This window comes from Drosophila suzukii, chromosome 3, assembly GCF_043229965.1.
Source record: "Drosophila suzukii chromosome 3, CBGP_Dsuzu_IsoJpt1.0, whole genome shotgun sequence".
NCBI lineage: Eukaryota > Metazoa > Arthropoda > Insecta > Diptera > Drosophilidae > Drosophila > Drosophila suzukii.
Window position 1 is genome coordinate 24,141,676 of NC_092082.1, and position 20,538 is coordinate 24,162,213.

Genomic DNA, 20,538 nt, shown 5'->3' on the forward strand with positions numbered 1-20,538 from the left:
ACGTTCGAAGCGGTTGGGATTTTTGACAAATGTGAGTCTCCGATTCCCACAGAGAACATCCACCATATGCCATCCGATAACAGCTGATCTAATCAAAACCTGTTGCTTCTGCGCCTTCCATTTTCGATTGTTCCCACATCATTGTTTACGTTTTCGTAGTGAATGTTCCAATTTCCACTGTCAAGAAAAAGAGCTCAGAGTTGCAATTTTGGATGGGGAACTACTGGAAAATTTTCAAAACGAAAGTGGTGGAGGTGGCGAAAGTGGTGGATGAATCTCTGTGGAAAGACTCTATTAGCGCAGTTATTAGCACAAGGTTGACAGTGTAACATCAAGTTGGCTCTACAAATCAAATCAAAAATGTAAGTTTACTACAGCCGCCACTATGTAACAGCGATTTAATTGTGGTTCCACCACCATCAATAAACTATCGCCGTAGACTATCGTTGCATCTTGACATTCCATCACTTAGCGTGGTGAGTTTTTCACCACCACTTACCTCGCAAAACGGGCACACTGAAGCGCGGGAAAGCCATCAGCTGTCATCACAAATTTTGCGAGCAAAGAAAGCGGACAAATTGCGATAAAAACGGACAATAACCCATAAAAAGTGCACAAACCTTAGAAAAAATAGTACACCAACAATCAGCTAGCGTTGCATCACAAAAAAAAGTGTTTATCGAGTGTTCTGCAGGTTAATTTCGACAAGGAGCGCAATTTCCGCACGGAACAAAAACAGAACCTGCTGAAAAAAGCGCGCCGTTGAAGGCGTCTGGAAAAACTCCGCCTACGTTTTCCAATCCCCGAGGTACAGTTACTGCCATGGCCAAGGTGCACATCACCAATGTGGTGGTGCTGGACAACCCCAGCAGCTTCTTCAACCCCTTCCAGTTCGAGCTGACCTTCGAGTGCATCGAGGAGCTGAAGGAGGACCTCGAGTGGAAGATGATCTACGTGGGCTCCGCGGAGTCTGAGGAGCACGACCAGGTCCTGGACACCATATACGTGGGGCCGGTGCCTGAGGGACGTCACATCTTCGTTTTCCAGGCGGACCCGCCGGATGTCAGCAAGATCCCCGAACCCGATGCAGTGGGCGTCACCATTGTCCTGCTCACCTGCTCCTATCGCGGCCAGGAGTTCGTCCGCGTGGGCTACTATGTAAACAACGACTATGCGGATCCAGAGATGCGTGAGAACCCGCCACCGAAGCCCCTCTTCGACAAGCTGACGCGCAACATCCTGGCCAGCAAGCCGCGTGTCACCCGCTTCAAAATCAACTGGGACTACGGGCACATCAACGGGAACGGAAACGGCGTGGAGAACGGCCACGACGAGGAGATGGCCACCGATGGTCCGTCCACATCGGAGGTGGCGTCAGTCGTTGTCCAGCCGGAGGACGACAACAGCCTGGCCATGCCCATTGAGAACGGGATCAAGGCCCTGAACGAGAACTCCAACTCACTGGCCATGGAATGTTGAGAGCTGCCGGCAGTCCAAACTATGACCACATCAACACACACAGCCTCTCACTCACACAAACACACGCTGCTATGGTCGACGACTTGAGGGAATACCCGACTCGGACACTCGTAGTACTCTTCCCTCTATTTAAGTAACTAATTATTAAAGCAACAAGTTAAATATATATGTATACATTAAATTAATTCCTAAACCATAAGCATTGTTTATCTTTGATTACTTTTCCGGCCGAGTGCACTCTAGAGCAGTTTTTCACTTAATTTTAAGGCGCTAGAAGGTTTTTATACAGCTTACTTTGCTTTATAACACCAATTCCATTAATGCAAATTCGAATGCAATTCACTTGGAAGACATTTTTGAAGCACGTAAAAGAACAGTTCAATTTCGAATGAACATATGCACAATTTATGCTTTTTATCTTGACGTATTATTTTTAACGACTCAGCGCGGTATGAAAAGCGCTTTCATATATACATACATTATGACCAACACATAATTTTTCAAGAAGATATCTTTAAAAATTGCGGTCAGTTGAGGCCATCTGCAGGCCCATATGTATTTTAATTTAAATTTAATTTAATTAAAGGGTATACTGTAGTCGGGGCACTGTACTATAGTTTTATTTTCCTTCATGATTTTAACTTGGAGGAGGGATAGAAATATACATATATATACAATTTCCAATTTGTATTTTACATTCTTCAGTGGTAAAACCAATACGTGTAAATAAACTTTTAAATGCTTTATTTTGCTTATCGCAATTTTATAAAAACACAAAGTACATACTATAACAAGGAAGAACGCTATAGTCGAGTACCTCGACTATCAGATACCCGTTAATCAGCTAAATGGAGATATGCAAGCAGCAAAGCGAGATTAAAATGCGCCACCTACCGGCGGTATACAGATTTAAGCGTTATGGGCGTTAGAGTGGGCGTAGCAAATTTTTTTTTGGACCAATCGATAGGTATTGTCGAGACCAATACATTTCAGTTAAAATTTTTAATGTAGCATACAAATTTTGGGCGTCACAGGTTTTGGCGGTTTGTGGGCGTTAGAGTAGGCGTGGCAAACTTTTTTTGGGTCAATCGATAGGTATTGATGAGAACATTACATTTCAGTTAAAATTTTTATTCTAGCATCAAAACTGTAGGAGCCACAGTTTTGGGCGGTTTGCGGGCGTTAGAGTGGGCGTGGTACTCTACTGAAACAAACTTGCGCTGCGCAGGAATCTCAGGAATCTGCGTGCCTAATCCCAGTATTGTAACTCTCATAGTTTCCGAGATCTCAGCGTTCATACGGACAGACGGACAGACGGACATGGCTAGATCGACTCGGCTAGTGATCCTGATCAAGAATATATATACTTTAGGTCGGAAACGCTTCCTTCTGCCTGTTACATACTTTCCGACGAATCTAGTATACCCTTTTACTCTACGAGTAACGGGTATAATTATTGTTTTGTGATTAGCCTAGGTATCAATACTTCCTATCTGAAATACTCAGCTAAATTTCAAGTATAACAAAAACTAAAAAAGGAAAATTTCGTTGTGTAAAATTAGAATTCCAGACATTCGAAAATGCCGATCAGCCGACAGGACCTGCACCGTTTGGCCAGCACTCCCAGCTGCGGTCCTCGTTTGACCAAAAGCCAGACGAGCAACACGTGAGGAGAGCTCCTAAATTGAGCGATTGTCAAAATCTAATCCGTCTTCCTTCTTATTCTTAGGTATATAAGCTATACTGACATGGGTCTGGGCAGCAAGTTCTACGGCGGAGGATCTTCCAGGGGGGAACCCAGCTGCGATCACTGGCAGTTCTGCGAGAAGGTGCCCAATCGCTCGGAAGTGGAGGCCGACTCCTTGGGCAGTCCCGTTGGTCTGGTCTGCTCGAATGCCACCCTGAACAATCCCTGCGGAAGTTCTCCGATGCAGAAGGAGGCGAATGTCCTTAATTTCGCCACCTACCTGAAGGCTTTTGCCTTGATTTATGTCCTGCCGGAAGTGGATTGGACGGCAGAGAAGATCGACATGCTGCTGGAGGAGGGCACTGATTTATTCCGAGCCAGCTCCGAAGTGGATCAGGGGAAGGACGTTCAGGAGGAACACAAACTGCTAGAGCCGGAGATCTACACCAACGAGGAGAAGCGGATTAAGAGGAACTTTAACCTTGAAGGGCACACCTTTACCTTGGCATTGGAACCTCGATATCTGGGGGCAGGATCGAAGCCCCTGGAGCACCAGCCCCCGCATACCATTGATAATCTAAGGCCAGTGCTTATCAATTTCTTCAAGTCTAGCCGCTACTGTCTCCTGCTCACCCGAGTTGGCCACCTGCTCATCTGGCGGCGCAGAAAGGTGTTCTTTGTCCTGGACGTGAAGGGCAGAAGGAAGGAAGACCTTGAGACCGTCCAGGATAACGGGGTGGCCATGCTGGTGTGCCTTAAAACCATAGACAATGTTGTCCATCTGGCCAGCAACTTGAGTGGCATTTCGCCCCAAGACGAGTTCACCATTCGGGAACTGGTGGTTGTTCGTTTGGAGACCCCAGATGGACGCATCTATATGCGCGACACTAGCCACCGATCCATCGAGTTTAAGGTGGTAAACAAAAGCTATGCCTACCTGAAGGGCACTTTGCACCTCTCGCTAAACGAAGATGATCTGGTCAGAAACCGGAGCAGCCTGATGGTGGCCGTGGGCTCAATCCTGGCCAGCAAAATCGATCACCCGGCCAACTGGGACACCAACATGCTGGATCGTTTAATCTGCTACGGAGTGGAGCTTTGTCGGAACTGCTGGTCGGATTGCTTGAGGGATCGGCGACCCATTGACCTGGACACATTTCCCACGCAACTCAGGATGGGCCAGTATGTCCTCGAGCTGAAGCTGATCCCGAATGTGAGAACAGGCCACTGGAAGTGCGGCGTCCGCATCATTGGCACCGACTTCGAAGCGCACGTCTCGGAGGCTCTCAAGGAGTTCGGCAACGTGGTGTTCCAGATTAACAACCAGATGTACGCCATCTGGGTCAAGGATGAGTTCTACTACCTGCTCGATCCCTATCGCCACACGATCGTGGGCACCCATGTGGTGGAGGACAAGGGAGAGGGCGCCAAGTGGGCCACGGTGCGCATGTTCCGCGACCAGCTGACCATGCTTAGCGTGTTCCACCAGCTGCTGAAGGAGTCCAACCGGCAGTCGGCCTACTATCTGCATGTGGTGCGTATCCGTAATCTCGCCGAGTGTCCCGAAGGATACGCCTTGGCTCCGCTGACCGAGGACGTGGACAATCACGACGTGAAGTCCCTGAACGAACCCATCCTGTTTAATGAGCAGCAAGGGGTAAGTGTCTGTAATAAGTCCCTGGCCGATATCAGCGACTACGAGGAGGATGTTATCAGTCGCATAGGGGATAAATTCGACATCGAGAAATTTCGATTCTTGGATAAGCGCCAGGATGCAGGTGCAGAGTGTGAAATGTGCGAGGAGGAGTGTGAGTTTCAGACCGAATGTCGCATTACGCCCTGCAAAAATAATAGTCCAGGCGCCTGTACAAGAACCAGGATGCCCACTCTGGAGAAAAGGGGAATTCAGGGAAATTTCGAAAAGAAAACCTCTAAGAGAAACGTGGAACTTGCCAGGCCTTCAATAATTAAGGGACAATTTGTAAATTCCTATAGGCAGACTGGCGGAAGGTCTTATATTCAATCAGCCGCAAAGTCCCCTGTACGTTTCACATCTAAGGCTGTGACATCTCCGGGAAGGTTTATAAAACAAAATACGAAATCCTCAAGACAAACTGGCGGCACGGGTTTAAGCTATATTTCTGCCAAGTCCCCTGAACGTGCCAGACCTAAAGACGGTTTATCTCCTAGCAGGTTCCCCGTAATTTCTACATCTCCAGAAGTCTCTTCCCCTGGTAAAACTCTACAAAGAAGTTTAAAATCCCCCAGGAAAATTGGTGGCAGGTCCCCCGTATGTTCCAGGTCTAGAGATGGGTCATCTCCTGTAAGGATTATGAAAAAGATCTCCAGGCAAACTGGTGGCATGTCTTTTAGAGATTCACCAATTACAAAAACCTCTAGAAAAACTGGCGCAACGACTTCCAGTCCTACCGCAATGTGGTCTGCACGCTCTAGATCTAGAGAAGGGTCTTCTCCTGGAAGGATTGTGAAAAATAATATAAAGACCGCTAGGGAAAGTGGCGGCAGGTCTTATAATCATACTCCCTCCAACTCTCCTGTACGCTCCAAGTCTAGACACAGGCCATCTCCTGGCAAGATTGCTCTTAAACGCTCTTCAAAAGGAAACACGTCAAATGGGCCAAGTTCCAAAGTTCCTAATGCCAAAGAAACAATTATTTCAGATGCTGCCCCCAAACTATTACTGCCCCACCCTGCAATCAGTAAAAGTCCCTACACCAAACCTGTGCCTCCGAACAGATCAAATATTACAGAAGCAGTCACAAATGATCGAACACCTCACAAAGGCGAAATGCTCCAGGGAGAGGAACCCAGAGAACGGGCAACCCTTAATGAATCGGCGAAGATGGCCTTAACTCAGGGTCACATGCTCAAGCAGTCCGTGGATAAGTCCAATGGTCTTGGCGTAGCTCCTGTGGCCAACGCCCACCTTAACACACCCGCTGTCTCGGATTTTGTCCGCCAACTAGATCAAATGGATACAACTACTCTTCCGACGCCAGGTTTTCAAACAGCTGGGGAGTCCAACGAACATCCTGAAGGGTCCTGTTGCCGTGGTGGTGCAGAGAATACCACGGAGAGAAGCGAATGCCAAGCTTCGCTGCCCAAATACCCCGGTTTTAATCGGGTGCCCCAGCTCCTGGCCGTCGCTGGATCCGAGAGTGGAACCATGGAGAGCCTTAACCGGGTGCTGGGCTCCGCTTTCAAGGTGGCCAATCGGGTGCTCACGATGACGCCGTGGGGCAACTACGTGGTCTTCAGGCATCACCCCACCCACAGGTCGGAGTCGGAGTCGGCGGCCTCGTTGTTCTACTTGTTCGATGGCTGTACCTGCGACATTGATCGATTTCGGCACTTGGACCTCTCCACGGGCACTGCCGGTTTGATCGCATTCCGCAAGCAGTCGGAGGTGGTATGCCATATTATCGATTCGCGGGAGGAGAAGGCCTTTAATACGCTGCGCAACCAGTTGGAGGATCCTCCCCATAAAAGGATGAAAAAACTGTTGGTTCGTTGACGCTCGGAAAGAAATTTTTCAAAATGAAATTGGCCATATAAATAAAATTTTTAGTGAGCTAAACTTCCCATATAAACGACTGTTGAAATTTTACACAAACTGTTTTAGACAAAGTAAATTTAAGCAGGCACATTATTATAAAATGATTTTATAAGTCAGGTGCAAACTTACATTTAACTCGTTCAATAAGCTTTTAAATAAAATACTTGAAATTACTAGATAAAAAGTTCAAAATCAGCAGGATCTGCTGGTTTCATGGTTACAGAGAACCTAGTTTCCAAAATAGTTGCTTTATAGACAGAAACATCGATGCACAGGACTGCCCTTTTCTTGTTCTACGATCAATACCTATCGATTGACCCAAAAAAAATTTGCCACGCCCACAAACCGCTTAAAAACTTAATAAAATCGGAAATATGAACGTGGATATCTCGGAAAATATTAAATGGGGTCTCAGATTTAGATTCCGTAGCCTTGTACCCAGCGAAAGTTTGTTACGCGAATATGCCACGCCCACTCTAACACCCACAACGCCTGTGGCGCCCACAATTTTCATGCTAGATAAAAAATTATAACTGAAATGTATTGGTCTCGTCAATGCCTATTGATTGATCTAAAAAAAATTTGCCACGCCCACTCTAACACCCATAACGCTTAAATCTTTCCAGCATTTCAATCTCGCTTTTCTGCTTGCGTTTCTCCATTTCCCTTTGGTCCCTTTAGCTGAGTAACGAATATCTAATAGTCGAGGTACTCGACTATAGCGTTCTTCCTTGTTTTTTAATTAAAGTTTCTATATATGAATATATTTAACTTTTGTTTTGTCAAAATACTTATGCAAGTATATGTTGTCCGAAATAAAGACTATTCCAAGGTTTTCAGCGTTCTTAAATATTTGTATTTTATTATTATGTCTAATTCATATGAGTCGTTAAAATTAAACTTAATATGGAGTACTTTTACATAATATAGAGAAAAGTCGCACTCGAAGAAACGACACATCTTACGAAGCTAAACATCCAACTAGTGTGTAAATATATAGAATATATATGTATGTATATATATTGAGTGTATATAGAATTATTTTAATTTGTAATTCGTTTTGCAGCAGATGAACGATTTCCAGAAGGGCGAAACGTATTTGACCAAATATATAGTTATTTGCTCCATAAGTTGTCTATTACGTCTAGAAAGCGCTCATGGCCACGTCATAGCCGCGGTTAGATCTACCAGTTATATTATTTAGATTCTCCAAAACATATTTTCATTTCATTTCTCTTTTTGTGTTTGCGTTAAGGCACTGAAGCTTGGAATTTTGTGCATATAGAAAGTAAGATTTCGGTTTATCGAATGCCTAGCTCCCAGAATAATTGGGAACTTGTATTCGAATGCGTCTACCAAATAATACGTACAATGCGCATCTTAAAAAACACTTCCCTATCAAGTTCTTAGCAAATTTTGTTTTATAAAAAATATCCCTGACTATTTTTTCTCCCTTTCATTACTGTTTAATGCCTGAGGCCAATTCTATTATTTTGTTGCTTTGTAGTTCGATTTTTGTGGGGGCGTTTGTTTTTTTGTGTTGTGGTTCAAGCTCTTATTATCGAAACAAAAATTATACTTAATGGCTTAACTACATATACAATTAGGACATTCTTTAAGTATATTACAAAGGCAGCTCTCTAAGGACAAGAATAATGGTAATATTAACTAAGTCTAATGCAAAATTATATTCAGCAAAATAGGAAATGCATGTGATACGAGTACGACACGAATAAAGATTGCCCCTAACCCAAAAGGCTTTGTCTATCTGAAATCAAATCCTCCGAAACGGTCAACGCTTGGAGACGGTCTTTCACTTACACGGGTACATATAAATTGAAGGAGTTTTAGATCTGGACATGAACATAGATAATACCATACAATTTGGGGCGATTTCTCGTTGAGTATATAAGAGATAGTTTTTGCTGCCTAACGTGGACAACTCTAGCTTCGGGGTTGGTTTAGGAGTTCTCACTTAGGCTAGATATCGTACTAGGTTAGACCATATTGACGGCGCCATCAGCCTCGAAAGTAGGTATGGATATAATATCGCTGCTTCGCACGGCGCCCATCGGCAATGCTTGGCCCTCAACCGTGGTTTTCGCGGCCCGATTTCCCTGCTCGTCATCGCTGGAATCACTTGAATCGTCTTCGGGCCCGCTGTAGCTGTTGGTTGAGGTGGATGTGGCCTGAGTTTTCTTCATGTCCGCAATGTCCGTGTTGCTCTCCAACGTCGAGTGCTGACTGGAGGGCGAGTGGCTGTACTCCGAGGTGTTCTCCTCCTCGTCGGAGACTATGACAACATTGCGCTTGTGAATGGCAATCTTCTGGGAGAGTGGAGCCTTGTAGCTGCGGCGGGGTCGCATACCACGAGCAATGGGCAGGCGGCCAAAGCTGGAATGGGGGAGGAATTACATTACTTCCAACTTATTGCACAAATCTCCTGAACTCACCTCTTTCTCCTCAGGGCGTACTTGCAGTCCGTGGTTTCACCCTCCTCATCCGACCAGCTGTCCTGCTCGTGGGACTCTCCGTTGGCATTGCTTATCGAACTGCCGTTGGGATTATCCCCCTGTGGTTGTTTCCGCCGCTTGCTGTGCGTGCTGCTGCACCGACTCAAACACGGACTGTTGCCGCTCTCCCGCAGCTCCACAGGCGAGGCTCCTCCTCCTCCGTTTCCGTTCTCGGTGTTGCAGTTGGAGTTCGTGTTTGACTGAATGGACAGGCGGTTCTCATTGATGAATTCGATGACTTTGCGGCCCAGGCGCTCCAGGTTTTCGTTGTCGCTGCAGCACTCGGTTATATCCAGTCGCTCGTTGCTATTCATGACATCGTCGATGAGCTGGTCAGGACTAGAGCAGGCATCCTGGTAGGTCAGCTCGCTGGTGCTCAGCGAGTTGCCGTTCGACGGACAGGCGGGGTTTAGGGCGCCAGCGGCGGATGATGTGCTTCCGCTTCGAGCCCTCGCCTGGGCTTGAGCAATTTTCTGCACCCTCTGCAGTTGCAGCGGAAGTTGGCGATGGTTCAGAGCTGGCACGTCGATGGGTTGAGATCGGGGAGCTTCTGCGCTGGGACTGATGTCCGTTTCACTGACATCCATGGCGTCCGTTTGTGTTTGCCGCTCCACCAGCTGCACCTTTCGGTTCTCCGGCTCGCTCTGGTAGCGGCGATCTCGCGTCGGACTGTATTTGGGTGGGGCACCAAAGGATCCGGAGCCATTGCGTCGATGCCGGAAGTTCTTCTTGTTTTTGTTCGGCATTGTGCCACCCATGCCGCTGCCCGGGATGATGTTGGCCAGATACGATTTGGGCTGGCAATTGCTGTCCAGTTGTGCATATAGCATGCACTTCACAGGAGACTGATAAAAGAGAAGGTAATTGTTTATACAATATTTCAAATCTTTTAAACGCAGAAACTATGACTAATAAGTAACGATTATTATTTAGTCTTGGTATTAAGTTAAAAAGAAACCGAAAAAGCTACTATCAAGTACAATGACCTTAAATAAAATATGCTAAGCTACATTTTAAAGTTGTATATCTAAAACAACCAAAAGTTTACTTTACTGAAAACATTTCGATTGGCAAATATGAACTGACTTAAGAAGTGTAGATGCCAAAAATGGTATCAATCCCGCCCGAAGAAAGTACACTGACCCGTTGCACTATGTTTTATATTTTTATCGGAATAAAACCGAATGAATGAAAGCTTTAGTGCATCCACTAAAAACAGCTTATGTTGATTTTGACTACAGTATAATTTGCTTTGTGATTTTCTTGGGAAGTGTACCAGTTAAAAGCAACAAAAAGGGTTATACATATAGCTTGTATTTTATACCTCCGGAGTGGTTTCTGGATCGGGCGTCGTTGATTGTTGTTGAAGGGCAGCCGGAGCAGCGTTCAGTCGTCGGCGGTAGTGCTGCATTTTTCTGAGTGTATTTCCTAAACGTCTCGTCGGTTTGTAGCCACTGCCAGGTAGCTTCCGTTCACGCCTGGTCAAAATTTCAGGGAGTTGTTAAATTAAAATGGTTTAGGGGCACATTGCTGCACTTACTCTGCGATTTCCTTCTCCTTCTCCTGCAACTGGGACATGCACTCGCTGAGCTCGAAGAACAGCTGGTTGGTCTTCTGCAGCTTCTCCTCGTACACCATCCGGATATCCTGGGCATGTCGCCACTCTGCCGTGCGCCGCTTAATCAGATCTTGCTCGTACTTGTGTATGCTAGTGCCATTTTGGGTAATCTCCTTCAGGTGCGATCTGACCTCCTCCTTCCAAGACTTTTGGGTCTCGAAATATTGCTTTTCTGTTTTTCGTAGGAGTTCCGGGCCGGCGATATCCAAGTGCGACAGAATCTGCCGGAACGAAGGGCGGTTGCGGGGCTTGCTCTTCCAACAGAGCTTGACGAGCAGCTTGAATCCCTCTGGACAGGTGCTCGGAACCAACAGCTTGAGCGAGTTGTTGCCCACACCCCAGATAATGGCGGATGAGTCGACATCCTTGTAGGGTATTTCGCAGGTAAGCATCTCCCAGAGCACCACGCCGTACGACCAGATGTCCACCTTCTCGGAGCACGGTTCATTCCGGATCACCTCCGGTGCCATCCAGGCCACTGTGCCGGCGAAACTCATCTTGGTGCTGATCTCGTTGAACTCGCGACTCGTGCCAAAGTCGCTGATCTTGACCACCTCATTTGTACTAATCAGTATGCTGGTTGTTAAATAATAATATATATAATTAATATTATGTTGCTTTGCCGGTATTTCGATGACTTACTTGGGACTTTTCAGATCTCTGTGTATGATCTTGTGGGAGTGCAGATACTGCATGCCTAGGGCGATTTGCTTGGACCAAGAGACCAAGCGGGACGGTAACATGACTTGCTCCTCCTTCAATATATTCTGCAGTGGTCCATATGGACAGAACTCCATGATGATGCAGAACACCGGCGATTGCGTGCAAACTCCTCTGCAAAGGTAAACCATATTTAAATAGAAGTTTGGTATGGGGGGCTTATATTAAATATTTTTAAAGGGGTCGTGCAAAATATCCAAACACACGCTTGTGATATTTTTAGACCCCTATTTAAAAATTTGATAAGACCGTTCCTAGAATTAATTTCGTCAACTAGATGTTAGTTCTTAATAATTAGATTTGTTTTTCATTTAGTATTGTTTTTTGTACAAAATATTTGCGAATTCCAACCACAATATGACTATATTTATACTTTGGTATGTGTACATTTTAAAAAGGTACCTTTAGTTTGGTTTGATAAAAGTATTTTTGGTTAAATATATATTCGTTTTTAGCAACGTTTAATTTTTACTGTCAATAAAAATATGTTCATGTTGAACTCTTATACTCACTTAAACTTAATAATGTTCTCATGATCGAGCTTCCTTAGATGCTTGATGTCTGTTTCCTTGAGTTCCTTCACCTTCTTGACAGCCACAATCTCGTTTTTTAGCTTGCCACTAAAGACGGCTCCCTGGGCTCCGCTGCCGAGCCACTCCAAGTCCGTGATGGACTCAAAGGGAATCTGCCAGTCCTCGCTGCGCTGACTCTTCACCTCGATCACTCCCGACTTCCCGATAAACGAGAGCACGGGCTTCATGCACCCTAGGAGTCCGTACATCCAGCCGATCGGCTTGTCCGGATGCCCAAAGGCCGCCGCCGCTCCTCCCACGTGGGGTGGCCACCGCTGTTGGCACGTGTTCTCCGCACTGCTGTCCGTGATCTCCGCATAGTTGTTGTGATGCTGCAGCCGGGGCGAGGAGTCCAGATCGGGGGACTTGAAGGGCAGGTCTGTGGCGGAGAGGCCTAGGTGACCGAACTCGTCTTGCAGGCAAGCCATGCTATAATAAATAAAAATACGTTGTTGATTAATAAAAATTAAAGATAGTCTGGGTAGTAATTCGTGATCACAAGAAATTAAACGTATTTCAAGTAACCAAAGTAACAAAGAAACTTAGCAACCAAGTTTCATTTATAACTTCCTTATCTTCCTTGTAACGGCAAAATAAGTTTTGTAAATTGTTCTTAAAAGCAATTTATATGTATTAATGTTTCAGTAATTGTTAAAATGTCGTAAAACAGTAGAGCACTAAAGTACAGGAACTTAACTTCCCTAAATAAAACTGTAACCACCTTTGCAGATTAAATCAAATTATGGTTTTAAGATGTTGATAAAATTTAAATTTTCTTTCTTCAATCGGATAGGACGGGCAAATTAGATATGAAGAATCTTTAAAACAACTGAGTTAAGGAACATTTATTAGGTCTGTTCGGGATTATACAAGTGTTACTGGACTCTGTAACTAAGTCAGTAGGCTTCATAAAATGATCTTCTAAAATTAAAACATAATGGTTTACATTTTTTTTTAATGGGAAGTTGGCTGCCTCCAGAAATTTTCTAGCAGAAAAATTGTTGTGTCCTCTAAAAACAATTACGTTTCGGAGCGCTTGGTTCAAATAATCCATAGCTGGAATTTAGTTTGTGGCAGATAGTGATAGGAGGTGCGTAACCTGGTGGTATTATCTGCATAGAATATTACTCTTAAAATATAATTTTAATAGTTCAGAAATGTTATTTTGTTGTTAATTCGATTTTTTTCATATAATGACAATATTATAATCCTAAATAATGTTAAATAATAAAGCATATTGTAACATAATTGTTCTATAAATTTTTTCTGTGTATCTATGGGAAATTACGCATTACATTAACACAATAGGGTTAGTATATCACAAATTGCTTGCAAGTGGTTTGCCTTTCCTCATTTTCAAAAACAGTTAATTTCAACTTCCAAGTCTCCAAACCTTATCAAGCAATTATAAATATTGGTTGGCGCCATTATTATCAACTAAACTGATTTGCTCAGGTTCTCTCTATCATTAGAAAAAATGTTGCTATAAATATGGTGATTACGCATAACCTTAAATAGTACTTTCTTATCGATATACTTAAGTAAGTGATACAAAAATCAACCTACAGCCAGCATCATCAATCGAAAGAGAACGTCGCAAATGCTATAGTTTATTGCTAGTAAATCGCCCTTATGATAATCAAAGTGCTTTTCGCGATTTCTATGTTTACACACGCCATAATAATCATTTTTTTGTGCTGACACAGTGAACGGGCACAAAAAGCGAACTTTGATAAAAAAAACAAGCCCGTGCAAATAAATATTAGAAGCGATCGCTCGAATTTCAGTTCTTCGCGTACACATACGTTCGAAAAAAGCCTTCCTGTTGGAATTCGTGTTTGCTTTTCGTCCGATAAGATAAACAAACACAGGACAATGGGCGTGGGGAGGGGGTGGAGTGCAAATGCGGCAGCAGGTGAAAAAACATTTATCATTTATCACTGCCAGAATGGCCATAGAAGCCACAACAACTCCGAGTAGAAAGTCTGATAGGCGAAATCACCTGCTGCTCACTTACACTGATGCGCCTACGCTTACATATAGAGCCATTCACCGTTATTTTATAGTATTGAAATTGGAGATGATACCTTTGGTTAAATTTAGTTAAATATAATATGAAAATATTAAAAAAACGAACCAATTCCGGCTCTAAAATCATCATTAATAATCATTAAAAAAAACAAAAACTATTTTGTTGTTTTGACTGATTTTGGGTATTCCATTCTCTGTTTAATTGTTATTAACATATCTTTAAGATACAAATAGCATAATATAAAAATGTACATTTGAATACGACAAAAAGATCATTAATGTTGTCGCAATAGTAAATACTGAAAACAAGGGATAAGAGATATTTGTGATTTTTGTTTTAAAAGTCTAACAACGATCTTTAATTTTAAACGTCAAAATATAATAATAATATTAATATAATGATATATTTTAAAATTTAGCTTGTTCCAAGTCAAGACGCCCCAAAAATATTACAAGTTGTAGAATTCATTCCTATCGAAATTAACAAAAACTCTGGTAGGATATTCGCCGCAATATGTCCAAACTGACTTTTTATAACGGACTTTAGTACTATATCTAACACTATACTGCTGCATTATAATGCTGGCCTTTTCACAGGGATATTTTTGATATTATTCGGCCCAATAAAGTTCCTATTTATGTGTGTCAATATTCTTGAAGTATAGGTTATAAAACAAATCATACTAATTCCACCACGATTTTTGATCCTGCCTTTTTCGTGTCACGAAGTCGAGATCACCACCTCTACCTGTTGAGCATCATTCACACAAACACACATATGCACAGAGTACCGTTCTTTGCTGATTATTTTTGACAACAATATAGCCGTACCGCTCGCACCCTGTTAGCGGCAGCCGTGCAAATGTCAAAAACCTTTCGTTTATTTATGAATTTGTGAAAAAGCATTAATTTCCGTCGCTAAATATTAACTTGTGAGCTGCCGGCCAAGCACGTTTTGACCTTTGGCGTGTGGTTCATAGAACGCGGATATTTGGCGGCGTCTTCCCATTTCTCATTTTGCATAGGTCAGCGGTGAATCTGTGAGATTCTGTGACTCAGTGCATCTTGAGATACTTTAGGTGCTTTGAGGTTTGTATGCAATTTACCTTTTTTCTTTGGTGATGATCATGTCGGGCGGCTCATTGTGGCTAAAAAACGGTATGGTGTAGACCATGGTTTATTTTTCTTTCTTTTGTTTGCCTTCGTAATTAGTTGTAGCGCACTAAGAATTTCATTCATTCATGCGACGCGACTGCATTAATGCAAATTTTTACGCTCGCTTTTCGGTCAACACTTTTTTTATTTTTGTTTACGCACCGAGCCAACAACAAAAGTTGGCTAACTTTTGATTTTAAGTTCGTGCCAAGCACCAGCAGCCACCAATAAAAAAAAAACAACAATATCAAGCGCTTTTTGTCGTCCGATGTACGTATAATAAAAAAAGAAAATGACGTCAAGGTAAGTTGGTATGGTTTTTTGTTGTTTATTACAAGAAAAAAGAGACGAGCGAAGCGCGTAACACTTTCGTTGGCGGTTTTTCAAGAGTGTTGGTTACTGGCTGGGGAAAAAAGTGTAATAATTTCACGTATTTCGCCAACTGCGTCACTCCAACACACAGACAGGCGACTGCAAACTGATTTGGCGATAAGCCGTGTTTTTGTTGTTCTTGTGGCACAAATACACGAGCGTTATTTAAGGCAGGCTCGAGAATATCACGCGCGAAGAGCGATCCGTCAGATACGATTGATTTTCGCCAACTAAATCGCGACTCGCGAGCGGCAGCATAGCGGTAAAGCTCCCCATTATCACTATCAGCGCAGCTTTCGCATGCGGATTGTGCTCTCTCCTCTCGCCCGCGCTCCCACTCTGCTCTCCATCTGCCGTTATCACTGGGCATTGTTGTTGTCAGACTGACCGCATTCCCCAGCGCCTGTATCTAATGACCAGCCACGCGCGGGCTCCCCAAGCCTGGCTGTCATCTGGTCACATTCAAAACCAGTCTCCATGGCGGGGACCACATGATCACAGCGCGCACACACACACACTCTGACAGGTGAGCGAGCGACTAGGAAGTTTCTCAGCACACCCCCCGCAATTTATTTCCCCACTCCACGTACAGTGGATACTGCCTATGGGAAAGGCCCCAGGCAGCGCGTATGCTTTTACGAAACCTTCAATCATTTGAGGGTTTTCCCTTGCTTATCGGCTAGAACAAGCCATTAAAAATGTATAACTTTCGATAAGACATTTTTAAATAAATTTAATAAATACATATGAAGTTTAAACTGAACTAATCGTTGTTGTAACTATAAATTACATTTTTAAGATTTTTATCTTATAAAGTGCAGATTTGAAGCTGCATCTCGAACTTGAATTTATGTTTAAGTTTAAAACAAGAAGTATCTGAATATCTTGTACTTTTAAGATCGAGTTTTTTGTAATCATGGTTTTTAGAATTTGTAAATCTGAGCAACACACTAATTAAATATGTACTCGGCACCTAGTTTAATAACTACTGTGTTTACTTTTTATCATTTCACCACAAGCTTTTTGCTTTGCACGTGTTTGTTAACGTTTTTAGTGCTTTGGGGGTTTTTTGCACCGACTTCTAATTAATCTTATTGAAGGCACCTAGTCACAAGTAGGAAACTGTTTGAAGTTGACGCTCCCGAATTGGGAAACTAGAGTCCTGTATCTATCAGATAAGGCGCACGATTTGTAGAGGTTACTCAATTAAGCATTTTTAAGGTTGCTGATCGTTCAACCTGTTAAATACTTTCGAGCGTTCTGGTAACTTGAGAATTACATAAAAAGTTGTTTACAGTGGGCTTTGAAGGTCGATTACCCCGCTTAATTAAGCACGATTTTTCGGCGTATTCTTAAAATATTAATTGAAAAGTAAAGTAGAATTTTTCGTACTCAATCACGTATAGTTTTTAACTTCTTTAACGTTCAGACCTCAGCTGTCTACTTATAATGGAATCGGATTAAATGTCAGCACAAGGAAGTTTGGTACTTGGCCAACAGAGGAAGAAGCTGTAGTAACACGACTCAAAAAAAAAAAAACATTTAATACTTTGTTTATAGCTAACGGACAAAATAGTAGTTAATCTTCAAAATATTTATGTGTGCTCGTAATAATGATATTAGTATAGTACTATACTGGATATCGTTCTTAAAAGTTTCATTGATTAATAGTTTAGATGTCTTTTTTCAAGAAACTAGTGCATAAATGTATCGAATAATATAAAATAAGTGCTCACCTCCTTCGCAGGTTGTCCGTTTGATCCAGGGAGAGATTGGGACTGCTGCCGTGGTGTCTCCTCCGGCCGTAGAGTTGTTGTTGTTGCCGGGATGCGGCAGCGGCGACATTGACCAGATCATCGCGACTTTTGCTCAGACTGTCGCTGAACGGTTGCATTGTCCAGGATTGGGTTTCGTATGGTGGGTTTCTATTCGGTTCTTACGACATCCTGGTCAAAACGGGGTGCTACATGTAGACATCGCGGAAATTAATCAATTTTGTTGGTCAGGGGATTCCCTTTTCAGTCGTTCACACACACACGCACATATACTTGTAATCTTTTATCAATGAATGGCGAAAATCAATAAGAGGCGAACGACGTCAAAAGGCGCAGGATATGCGCGAACGAGATAGCAGTAGCACCCACGCAAAACAACACACACACTAACGAATAAAGAAGGGTCGATTGCACTTGTCAATTATTCACTTTGCATTCCTCGTAAATGTTGTTTTTCTTTCACTTTCAAACTGCAGGCCGAGCTATTTTTATGATGCCTTTAAAAGGCGAATTGCACAAAGAATAAGCTCACAGATACAAACTAACACAGGTGTTCTTTCATGTCTGTACACAAAAAAAAGATTGACATCAAATAGGTTTTAAAATTCAAATTCAATTTCTATTTGTAAAAATAGTTAAATCAAGGGGGAATTCAGCCCTTTAAAAAATGAACTGATTAGATTTAGAAAAGCCGGTGTTCAATTCACACTGCATTCTGATGAATTTTTATATTTTAAACATAACATTGATGTTAAAAACACAATATCCGTACAAAAATTTAATTTTTACAAAAATGGGTATATAAACAAACTTGTAAATAAATCACACGAAATCAACTTTTCTTTCTGTGTACAACTCGACTTCTTCGTTGTTCTTTTTCGTATTTAACTTGGCCAAAGCTAGAACATAACAAAAACAACACGCTGAAATGCTGCCAGAAGCACACTAGCGCACTTTTCGCTATCGCTGTCCCGTTCGCTCCCGCCAAGTCTGTCCTCTCGCTCGCACCAACGGCGGAAGCCTTACAGCGCAGCTTTGTGCTGTTGCTGCTGCTTCTTCTTCATCTGCTGCTGCCTTTTGCTCGCTCTTTCGCTCTTTTGGCCAAGAAAATCAATATAAAAATTCTTGTATTTGCACATTTTTCACACACTTTGCACACTTTTCCAGCAATTTTCCAGGGGAAATTGCATCGATTGCTTTATTTCCTACTTCGATTTGGTTATTGGCGAAGAACTTTTAATTGATTTCAGTTTGAAATGGAACAATTAAAGACTGGTTTTCTGGTTGTCTTTGGGTTCCGCAGCGAAACGCGTTTATTCCGACCAACCGTCCGCACCAAAGGTAGATACAAATCGAATAAAAAGCAGAAAAAAACTGGCTGCTGGCTTTGGGCCGAAACCCAATCCGCTCTCTCGCGGATTTCCTCCCTCGAAACCAGTTTGGAGCGCAGGTTGCATTGCGCATGTGTGCGGGAGAAGAGAGGAGCGCGAGAGAGCCATGGCCAACCACAAAAAAAAAACAGCACTTGCAAGGCACTCCGCTCTTGTTGTTGTTGCTTCGTTCGCGTCGCCCCCTGCTTTTCTCCTTCTCTTGCCCTCCCCTCCCCTCTATAGATGCCAACGAAACTGGCTTAAAAGTTTAAAAGCTCTGGTCCGCAACGTGCACGATCGTGTTCGGTTTCCCAAAAAACTTTTGGCACCTGGCCGCTGAGCTTTTGTGGAGAGAATGCGTATGATAGTAATAAATCAATTTCGGCTTTTGTAGTGTCTAATTAGTTTGCAATTTCCCATTAAAGAACATTCAGTGTTTTTTTGGCACTTTTAATGCAAAAAGATGGTGATGATGATGATGGTTTCTTATAAATGAATCTGTGTTTACTTATATATGTATACAAAAAGTGGCAAAACCTATTTAGTAAAAGTACTTAACAAACATCAAAAACAACATTTTATTTGACTGAAAAAAAAGTGTTTTTACGAAAACTATACATAAAGTTTATGTTCATATTTTATATTTATGTGACTTACTCTTTGGTAAAGGGGTTCCAATAAGTTTTGGAATGAGTGCCTATGGTGATTATTACGTTTAGGTAATGCCTCAAAGGATAAGATGGCATTGCACCGCCAACATAGAGTAACGATACATATATGTATGTATAATTTGTCCTAAAAAATTCTGAGCAGCGACAATCAACAAGTTACTAGATAAAGTGCAAAAATTGCTAGGAAAATTTGTATTCAGATTCACTGTAATTAAACTCGAGGATCATGTGGATGCCCATTAAACCGGCCAAGCTCAGAAGCAATTCAAATGTTTTAAATTTTTTTACAAAAATAAAAAGAATTCTCGGAAATAGACCGATCGCTTGGAATTCTGAAACTTCAAAGCTTTGGTCCAAATTTCTCATAGGATGTTATTTTTCTGAGCATTACAGCAATGTATTTCAGTTTCCGAATTTTTCTGGAACTATATTATCGCAGCTAGTTACTAAGCATTTCGTCCATACCCAGAGATTAATTTTCGTTTTGAGCTCAAACTTTAAGATTATGTTGGTCTAAACAATTATACTTAAATTAAAGCATAAACAAACCCGAATGATAAAAGTCGGTACGTCATAGAATCAGTAAGTCATAGAACTCGGCACGTCATTGAAGAATTGATATACAAGCGTAGAGCTGTGAAAACGGCGACTCTGAATTATGTCAATTCCCTTGCCCTCCTCCTTCATGTTTGAGCAACAGGTAGAACCAGAAAATTGAAAAAATAAGTGCAGCAGGTAGCATAATTTCTACGTAAACAAAGATGACTCATACCCACAGTGGAGGAGGGAATTCTTTGGAGACCATGTTTTGTGGGACATGATTGGTATTGGTGCCCCCTAAATACTGGAAAAAAATGTTGAACTATGGCATTTTTAAATTACCTAAAGTAATACTTACTGGAACAAAAATGTGCTCCCGAAAAAATGAATTAAAGTGTAAATACTTAATGATCTCGTGTCATTATATTTAAAAATTATCAAATTTTTGATACCGAAAC

General features: G+C 42.5%; 3 protein-coding genes across 5 annotated transcripts; 2 read left to right on the forward strand and 1 right to left on the reverse strand.

Moving 5' to 3' along the window:
• The first annotated feature begins 498 nt into the window (after positions 1-498).
• Positions 499-1,678, forward strand: asf1 (histone chaperone asf1). Its single transcript, XM_017075557.4, has one exon. It carries the CDS (start codon positions 823-825, stop codon positions 1,477-1,479), a length of 657 nt encoding a protein of 218 aa, XP_016931046.1. The 5' UTR covers positions 499-822; the 3' UTR covers positions 1,480-1,678.
• A 1,247-nt stretch (positions 1,679-2,925) lies between these two features.
• ms(3)76Cc (male sterile (3) 76Cc) lies at positions 2,926-6,764 on the forward strand. Its single transcript, XM_036816160.3, has 2 exons — positions 2,926-3,145; positions 3,209-6,764. Exons 1-2 carry the CDS (start codon positions 3,060-3,062, stop codon positions 6,699-6,701), a joined length of 3,579 nt encoding a protein of 1,192 aa, XP_036672055.3. The 5' UTR covers positions 2,926-3,059; the 3' UTR covers positions 6,702-6,764.
• An 812-nt stretch (positions 6,765-7,576) lies between these two features.
• wnd (Mitogen-activated protein kinase kinase kinase 13 wallenda) lies at positions 7,577-18,862 on the reverse strand. Of its 3 annotated transcripts, none has more exons than XM_017075583.4 (8): positions 18,709-18,862; positions 17,461-17,687; positions 12,107-12,595; positions 11,517-11,708; positions 10,797-11,450; positions 10,581-10,734; positions 9,197-10,101; positions 7,577-9,137 (listed from the first exon to the last, which is right to left on the reverse strand). In XM_017075583.4, the coding sequence occupies exons 2-8, from the start codon at positions 17,616-17,618 to the stop codon at positions 8,741-8,743; spliced, it is 2,949 nt and encodes a 982-aa protein (XP_016931072.4). In that variant the 5' UTR covers positions 17,619-17,687; positions 18,709-18,862; the 3' UTR covers positions 7,577-8,740. The 3 variants fall into 3 exon arrangements, with proteins under 3 accessions (XP_016931072.4, XP_036670991.3, XP_016931073.4); XM_036815096.3 differs by having other exon boundaries at positions 18,650-18,846; XM_017075584.4 differs by lacking the exons at positions 17,461-17,687; positions 18,709-18,862 and adding an exon at positions 15,304-15,954.
• Positions 18,863-20,538: the final 1,676 nt, after the last annotated feature.